Source organism: Eucalyptus grandis, chromosome 5 (genome assembly GCF_016545825.1).
Source record: "Eucalyptus grandis isolate ANBG69807.140 chromosome 5, ASM1654582v1, whole genome shotgun sequence".
Taxonomy (NCBI): domain Eukaryota; kingdom Viridiplantae; phylum Streptophyta; class Magnoliopsida; order Myrtales; family Myrtaceae; genus Eucalyptus; species Eucalyptus grandis.
In genome coordinates, this window is record NC_052616.1 from 8,188,779 (window position 1) to 8,197,400 (window position 8,622).

Here is an 8,622-nt window from a genome sequence, read left to right on the forward strand (position 1 = left end):
GCAAGTAGCTTGAATTGATTTTTCTCATCCACAAACATATTAAAGTGATCGAACGGGTGCAATCTAAACACGTACTATTAAACATACCATATGACTACACACATACCATCAATAATCATAGCTAACAATGTCCTAATCACACATACCATTGAACATAACAAGATATACAATATAAACATGCGATGTAATCAAAATAAATGCATAATTACACTTAAAACGACAACACCTAACATTTCCTAACCAAACTCTATCATTTTTGAATTTTTGAATTTTGTTTTTTTGAATTAATTTTTTTGAATTTTCTATAAAAAAAATTAATTTTCGATTTTTTAAATTTTTTTTAAATTTTCGATTTTTTAAAAGGAGTCCTGATTTTTTTTTTTTAATTTAATTTTTTTTTTTTTTTAAAAAAGGGCGAACTAGGTCGGATCCGTTTGACCAGACCAGGTTCGGCCGTGAGGCGGGCCGGACACAGGTTCGGTCCGACTAGGAGACGGGCTGATTGGCCCGCTCGAAAAGAGCAAGGCACAATCGGGCCTTCAATTAAATTCGGATTGGGCCTAACCGGTAGGCCCAACCTAGTCTAAGTTTTTTTGTTTTAAAACGAAGCCCACAAGCCCTATACACTAAAACGGCCCAAAACGAAGCCCATTCCTCTTTTTTTTTTAATTTTTTTTTAATCTTTTTTGCTTTTGTCTTTTTTTCTTTTTTTTACGATTGTCTTCTTCGGGGTCTCCCCTCCCGCAGCCGCGACACGCCGAAGCTCCTACATCTCCTCCGCCGGTTCGACGCCGGCAACACAGGACGCCGGCGGCCCTAAGGAAGGTTGCCGGACCACTGTCGCTCACTGGTCATCCTCTCGACCGGCGTCGCCCCTCGCTGGCTACCTATTCCGGCAACAACTACCCTATTTCTGGCGGAACGAGTCATCGACTCAAATACATGCCAAATCTCGCGCAAACCGTTTGGAAACGCGACAAATACAGATAAACACAACATGGATTCAGCAAACACAGGAGCAAAAACGGGTGGGTCCGGCGTTAAAACGCGAGCTACTCCTCGGTTTTCTCTGAGGAATTTTATCGAACACGTGGTATGCACTACCGAACCCGAAGGATTCCGGCTCCACCGAACGCCGATCATGCTTTGGAGGTCTTGAAATATGACATAAGAGGACACGGGAGCAAAGTGCAAAGGCGACGTGGACCGGAGCTCACGAGAACCGGTCGACCGTGAGCTCCGGCCCAGCGTTTTCTAGAAACAAGATCGCAGGGTTCGGGAAACCTACCTCGTCCGGTGATGGGCTACGGCGGACAATGGCCGGTGAACGAACTTCTGGCGACGACGGGCTGCTCCCTCGAGCTTCCTACCTCCGGTTCGGCCTCTTCACTCCTCGGTATTTCTCTCTCGCTCCCTCTTGATCTCGTGTTTTTTTGGTTCCGATCCTGCCTCGGTGTTGATTCTCTCCCGGTTTTATGCTTGGCCAGCAAGCGCGCATGGCCTCTGCGGCTGCCAGCTTGCTGGCCGGACTGCACACTCGACCCGCGGATCACGCCGCTTGCCTACCATCGATCCCCTTGCTCCCTCTGTCGCTCCTCTGCTTCTGGTTTTTTCTTTGCAGGTCTTGCAGCGAAGACCGGTTGGGGAGACGACCAGCTCACTCGCGGGCTAGGCTAAAGGAGGAAGTCAGGCCCAAAAATTTGGGCCCGGCGTAGGGAAAAGAAAAGGAAGGGGCGGGTCGGGCCAAGGCTGGATTCGGCCCGACCCGGCCGTTTTTAATTAAATAATATATATATTTTAAATTTTTTTTTTTTTTGTGATTAATTCCTAACATTTAACTATTTTAGGTAAAAAAAGTAGGTGTCAACGAGCTGCCCCTCTTTGAATATAGCCTCGAAGAGGTTGCATTTAAAGATAGAAGACACCTAAATTATTTCGGCGGTAGAGAGACCCTAGGTGTATATGCACGTATCAGGTCAATGGAAATGACTCATAACTATGAAAGCGCGTCTTGTCAATGGGAGGAAGAAAGATTCCGGGCTACAAAGCCCACCGGGTCATAAGAATGGGGTTGGAAGACTCCGGGCTACGGAAAGCCCACTGGGTCATAAGAAGGGGGTTGAAGGACTCCGGGCTACGGAAAGCCCACCGGGTCATAAGAAGGGGGTTGAAGGACTCCGGGCTACGGAAAGCCCACCGGGTCATAAGAATGGGGTTGAAGGACTCCGGGCTACGGAAAGCCCACCGGGTCATAAGAAGGGGATTGAACGACTCCGGGCTACGGAAAGCCCACCGGGTCATAAAAAGGGGGTTGAAGGACTCCGGGCTACGGAAAGCCCACCGAGTCATAAGAAGATGACATGGTTTATGGTTGACCATGAACCTTTGGAGATGACATGGTTTAAGGTTGACAATGAACCTTTGGAGATGGCATGGTTTAAGGCTGACCATGAACCCTTGATTTTTAGGGAGGCAACCTGCTAACCCTTTTAAAAACTGCATGGCTTCACTGAGGAATCCTGTCAAACTCAACTTGAGTGAATGTCATTAGAGACGTCATTAAGAGATGTATTGGCAATATTGTAGCATTAATTGAACAAGCTAACCAAGCTAAGTCCGACTGTTTTGGAATAAACATTTGATTTCAATAAGCATCATGTGGCGCCAAATTGTCATATTGCTTGTGGATATATCATTAATCATCAAATTCTCTAGGAGTCAAGTTCTTATCAATGCGATCACGACTTGTGAACAAGGTTCATTAAGCATGCCAAACTAGAGTTTCTTAGTCAGAAAGGGCTTCTCACGCGCTTTCAATAAAATGGCTGCTTGATCCCATCCATTCATGTGGGAGATAACTGGTTGCTGAGGGTATCTCACATAGCCCAGATCAAAGGCTTTCGAAACATTCGCGATGAGCACGGTATGATCGATCAAAAGATCTTTTGAAAAAGCCGAATATAGGCTCGTTTAGGGCTTACATGAAGGAATTATTGCCTTGAGGCTAATAGGGGAACATTTGTTGCTATCTTCGTCGGGTTTACAAGTCGAGAACTTGAAAGATAAGACAAGATAGGATTACTTCCACTTCTTCAAGCAATATATTCTTTGTGGCATTCTTATTTTCACTCGAACCATCCCAATCAAAAAAGAGTTCGGACGAGGGTTGTAATGTTGGCTCAGGAAAGGCTTGAAAGGCTTAACATTTTCAAAGGGTTTTTTAAGAGTCAGTGATCATCATAGCATCATGACCGTGTCATTCGATCTTTCGAAGTCACTTGGCTTTTGAAACAGAGCGCATATCGAAAGTCCCTTGATTAACCATTTCTGTATAGAGGTTTGCTCTTCTCTAATTTCCTTTGCACTTGCAATGATTTTTTACTCAGACACTTGGACTTTGATAATTTTTTCACATAAGATGCAGCCTTTTGGCTTTCTCTCTTTTTTTCTTTTTTTCTTTTTGACGGGCATTTACCTTGCTTTTACCAGTACATTGCTTTTTCATGCCCCTTAATTTGTCGAACTTTTTTTTTCTCTTTGAACTTTTATAGCTTTTATGACTTTCGAGATATTTTTCACATTTTCTCGTGGTCAATTGTGTTTGGTCAATTCTCATGCCTTGCCCCGGTGAAGGGAGATGATCACCGCTTGAGGTTCGAAATGAATAATCGGCCCAAATTGGTTAAAACAATGGATATCGGTGTTTGGGTAGAGAAGGAAATGCTCTTCTTCACTTTGGGATGAGTCAAGCTCTAATGAGAATTCCTTTGAATCTATCACCAGAAGATTAATGCAAGTGAAAGTAATAGAATCTTTCTCAATCTTTCATTCTACAACATGATCATAACCTCCTATGCTGCCCCAATGTAGGGTTGTTCTTGACAATGGTACTTTGAAGTATCATCTTTTTTTGTTGGCCCAAAGTGATAACAGGAGATTAGTGCAATGCTTGGGATTGATGAAGGGAACGCCTTTATCATTTCGATCTTTGTGCTCAATGCGAATGAATCATTCGTCCTAAGAGAAGGTCAATTTTCACTCAACTCTCGAAAGTGTCTGGAGGATGTGTCTAGAAATGGGCTTGCCTTTCTTCATCCTAAGTACTTCTTGTTTGGCATGGTTAACCTTTCACTCTATTGCCCGAATAAAGTCATTTTTACGAGCCATTTTTCTTGAGGGTCGCAGACATGAAGCGTGCATAGTGACACCAAAGAATAGGTCATGCGAATCATGTCATGCATTTTTGTTTTTGTCCTTATTCTTTTGTTTGTTTGTTTTGCCCCCTTTTTTATCGTCTCCACTTACCTCTCAAAAGAGACATTCAACCTGTTGTGCGAAGACTTGATGGATTCTTGAGTTGATTCTTTCCCCTGCCATTTCCTTGTTCGATGGTAGGATGTCTGAAACACAAATAGATATGCGTGTATGCAACATATGCATGATATCTATAATGCTATGCATGATGCTATGCGACTTGAATTGTGCATGAAGTGGCCCCTTGGCCTTTATTTCATTCATGGAAAATACTTCTTAACTGCATCAGCGTTTACAGGTCTAGGCAATTCACTGCCATCCATTTCAACTAAAATCATGGCACCACCAGGAAGAATCTTCTTAATGACATAAGATCCTTCATAATTCGGGGTGAATTTGCCACGAGGATCTGGTATGATCGGAAGCACCTTCCTCAACACCAGGTTGTTGACTTCGAAGTGTCTGGGACGCACCTTTCGGTTGAAGGCTTTTGCGACTCGTCTCTGATAGCACTGACCATGACACATAGCTTGCAATCTCTTCTCATCAATCATGTTTAACTGCTCATGCCTCTGTTGCATCCACTCAGTCTCATCAAGCGTAGATTGAGAAAGGATCCTTAAAGAAGGGACTTCAACTTCAATAGGCAAGACCCTCCATCCCGTATACGAGTGAGAAAGGAGTTGCCCTGTGGAGGTGCGGATAGAAGTTCGGTATGCCATTAGCGTAAGGGAGCCTATTGTGCCAATCACGATAATTTTCAGCGGTCTTTGATAAGATTTTCTTTATATTCTTGTTCGCCGCCTCCACCGCTCCATTCATCTGAGGACGGTACGGTGACGAGTTCAGATGCTTAATTCGAAACTCACTAAACAAACCATCTACGACTTTGTTATTCAAATTAGTGCCGTTGTCGATAATGATCGCCTCCGGCAGACACAGTAACGAGCAACAATGTCACGATGAATGAACTTGGCCACATTCTTGGCGGTAACATTATCATACGAGTTGGCCTCGATCCACTTGGTAAAATAGTCTATCGCCACCAAGATAAATCGATGCCCATTTGAAGCTTTGGGGTTAATGGGCCCGATCACGTCAATTCCCCACATTGAAAAGGGTCAGGGTTGAGACATTTGGTGAAGTTCAATTGGAGGGGCATTTATCTTGTCTCCATAAATCGCTTTGGTGACACCGTCGTACGTCTTGAATGCAATCGAGACTCCATGGTCAGCCAATAACCGAGTCGCATGATCTTTCTCACCAAGAAGTGTCCATTCATATGGGGCACACTCCCCTTCATGTATCTCTTTCATCAAACGATCGGCTTCTTCAACATCGACACACCATAGCAATGTTGAGTCAAAGGACCTTTTGTAGAAGACATCCCCACTGGTGAAGAATTTCGATGCTAGCTTTATCAAGTGCTTTCTGTCTGCTGCTTCACTTCCTTCAGGGAATTCACCCTTATGCGATACTTCAAGATGTCATGATACTAAGGTTGTCCATCCGGTTCCTCTTCAACCGTCATACAATAAGCCGGGCGCCGAAGGATTTCAATTCTCAGTGGTTCAATGTCCAAGCCTCCAGTTACTTGCAACATCGGAGACAAAGTAGCTAGGGCATCAGCGAACTGATTTTGAGACCTTGGTAAATGTTCGAATGATATTTCTTGGAATTCTTCCGTCAACTCCCCAAGGAACTCATGATATGGAATCAATTTAGAATCCTGTGTTCGCCATTTGCCTTCGATCTGTAAGATGATAAGGGCTGAATTACCATAAACTTGTAACTTCCGAATCTTCATATCAATGGCGGCTTGGAGGCCGAGAATGCATGCTTCGTATTTAGCAATATTATTTGTGCAAGGGAACGTCAATTTAGCAGCAACGGGGTAATGCTGTCCATTCGGGGAGATAAGAACTGCCCCAGTACCCGACCCGGCTAAGTTAACTGCACCATCAAAGTAAATTGTCCATTTGTCGCTTGATACAAATAAAATTCGCTCTTCTGCATCACTATCCTCATCAGATGATCTGGACCTCTTGGAATTTTCTGCCAACATGTCCGCTATGGCTCGACCTTTAACAGACTTTTGTCCCAAGCTTTGAACATCAAACTCGAAAATTAAGATTTGCCATTTGGCCAACTTCCCAACCAAAGCCGGCTTCTCTAGGAGATACCTGATAGGATCGTTTTCAGTCACCAACAAGATTTAGTGATGAAGTGTATACTGCCGTAGCCTGTGCAAGACCCAAATTAAAGCCACACAAGTTCTCTCAACTTCCGTATAGTTCATCTCGGAAACAGTGAACTTCTTGCTCAAGTAGTATATTGCGCATTCTCTCCCATCATTTGGTCTCTTCTGGGCTAACATAGCTCCCAATGACTCGTCATGTATGGTTAAGTACAAAATCGGGGAATTTTAGGGAGTGGGGGCACTAAGGCGGTGCATGAGTGAGATAATGTTTTATCTTCTCAAAGGCACCCCGGCACTCGGCATTCCACTCGATCTTTGCATTCTTTTTCATGAGCTTGAAGAATGGTTTTCGCCGTTTCGGACAACCGACAAATGAATCTCGCCACATAATTAAGTCGTCCCATCAGTTTGCGGACTTCTTTGATGGTAGTCGGGGTCGTAAGTCGCAAATGGCTTTAACTTTCGACGGATCAATCTCTATGTCCTTATTACTAACCATGAATCCTAATAGTTTCCCGATTTCGCTCCAAAAAACGCATTTTGCGGGATTGAGGCGCAACTTGAACTTCTGAAGACGTTCAAACAACCTTCGCAAGACTTTAACATGATCTTCACCACTTCTCGATTTCGCAATCATGTCGTCGACGTATACTTCGATTTCCTTATGCATCATGTCATGGAATAACGTGACCATGGCCCTCTGATACGTTGCCCAGCATTCTTTAGACCGAAAGGCATCACTTTGTAGCAGAAAGTTTCCCAAGGAGTTATGAATGATGTTTTGCTTTTGTCTTCCTCCTTCATATGAATTTGGTTATATCCGGAAAAGCCATCCATGAAGGAGAATAACTCAAATCATTGTACTATCAACTAAAACATCGATATGTGGGAGCGAAAAGTCGTCCTTGGGACTTGCTCGATTCAAGTCGCGATAGTCAACACACACCCGATTCGCCCATTTTCTTCATTACGGGCACGATATTTGCTACCCAATCAGGGGTAACGAGTCACTTCAATAAAGTCTACTTTTAGTAGTTTCATCACTTCTTCTTCAATCTTCTTGGACAACTCTGGTTTAGTTCTCCTGAGTCTTTGCTTCTTGGGTGGCATATTGGGGTATGTTGGTAAAACATGTTCCACAATTTCAGGATCCAATCCCGGCATGTCGACATATGTCCAGGCGAACACATCTTGATACTATTTCATAAGATTAGTCATCCTTTCTGCCTCTGATTCTGAGAGAGATGCCCCGATTTTTACCTCCTTGACATTCTCGACATCACCCAGATTTATGGTGATTGTTTGCTCTTCAGTCAACGGCTTTGATTCTTCGTGTCGATTCCATTCACGCTCAATCCTCTTCTAATCGTCGTCATCGGTGTCATCGGAACTTGAGGGACTTTCTTCATGCACATCTGAGTCACATGCGTCCTTATCATGATTATGCATAATGTAATGCTATGGAGGGATAGCCATGACTTCAGAGGACTCGGCTTCCTCGCACGCCAGGATGGAGCATATGACATCCTCCTCGAATAGCTCGGTCACACCATAGATATTCTCCTCTTCCTGGAACAACATCCTTGGGGGTCTTGGAAACGTATCCTCCAACAACGGGGAAAACAGGCTTTGATGGCCCTCGTCCTCTTTAGTCTGGGCAACGCGTTCACTCTGGTCTCTGTACCCACCTCGGCCTCCTTGGCCACCTCAGTTACCTCGGCCTCTATGCCTTCCACGGCCTCCTCGGTTGTTATGGCCTCCCCGCTTCTCGATATATCCCAAGCCTCTTCTTTTGAAGTTTTTACGAGCTTCAATGGGTTTTCGCACACCCTGGCCATGCGATCCAAGACCCTTCTTAGGATTATAACCACTTGCTAGCATGATTTTTCCCGCAGCTATAACTGGCCTAGACAATTCGGGAGTCCTTGTGAAAGAGCCCGTAGGCACATGAATCACAGACACCAGCTCTAATGTTTGAAAGCTGGATTCCTCAGTACATTCGGGCTCCACATAAGGGATGGCTGTCTCATGGTAGATCTTGAAGTCAGACTCTCCATGGACTGTGACAAGCCTGTTGTCCACCACAAATTGTACTTTTTGATGAAGGTTGGAGGCAACAGCACCTGCCGTGTGGATCCATGGCCTCCCTAATAGAAAATTAAAAGCGC

The 8,622-nt window shown here is 44.3% G+C and overlaps 1 protein-coding gene across 1 annotated transcript; it reads right to left on the reverse strand.

The window, feature by feature from the left end:
- Positions 1-5,749: 5,749 nt before the first annotated feature.
- Positions 5,750-7,148, reverse strand: LOC120293587. The gene is made up of 2 exons (XM_039313274.1): positions 7,042-7,148; positions 5,750-6,437 (listed from the first exon to the last, which is right to left on the reverse strand). The coding sequence occupies exons 1-2, from the start codon at positions 7,146-7,148 to the stop codon at positions 5,750-5,752; spliced, it is 795 nt and encodes a 264-aa protein (XP_039169208.1).
- Positions 7,149-8,622: the final 1,474 nt, after the last annotated feature.

What these genes read in the sequence shown, in the direction of transcription:
- LOC120293587 (XM_039313274.1), bottom strand. Translation starts at nt 7,148, where the DNA reads ATGGTCACGTTATTCCATGACATGATGCATAAGGAAATCGAAGTATAC. An exon ending in CATGTTAAAGTCTTGCGAAG is followed by an intron (nt 6,438 to 7,041) that starts GTTGTTTGAACG and finishes CGATCCTATCAG; the next exon opens with GTATCTCCTAGAGAAGCCGG.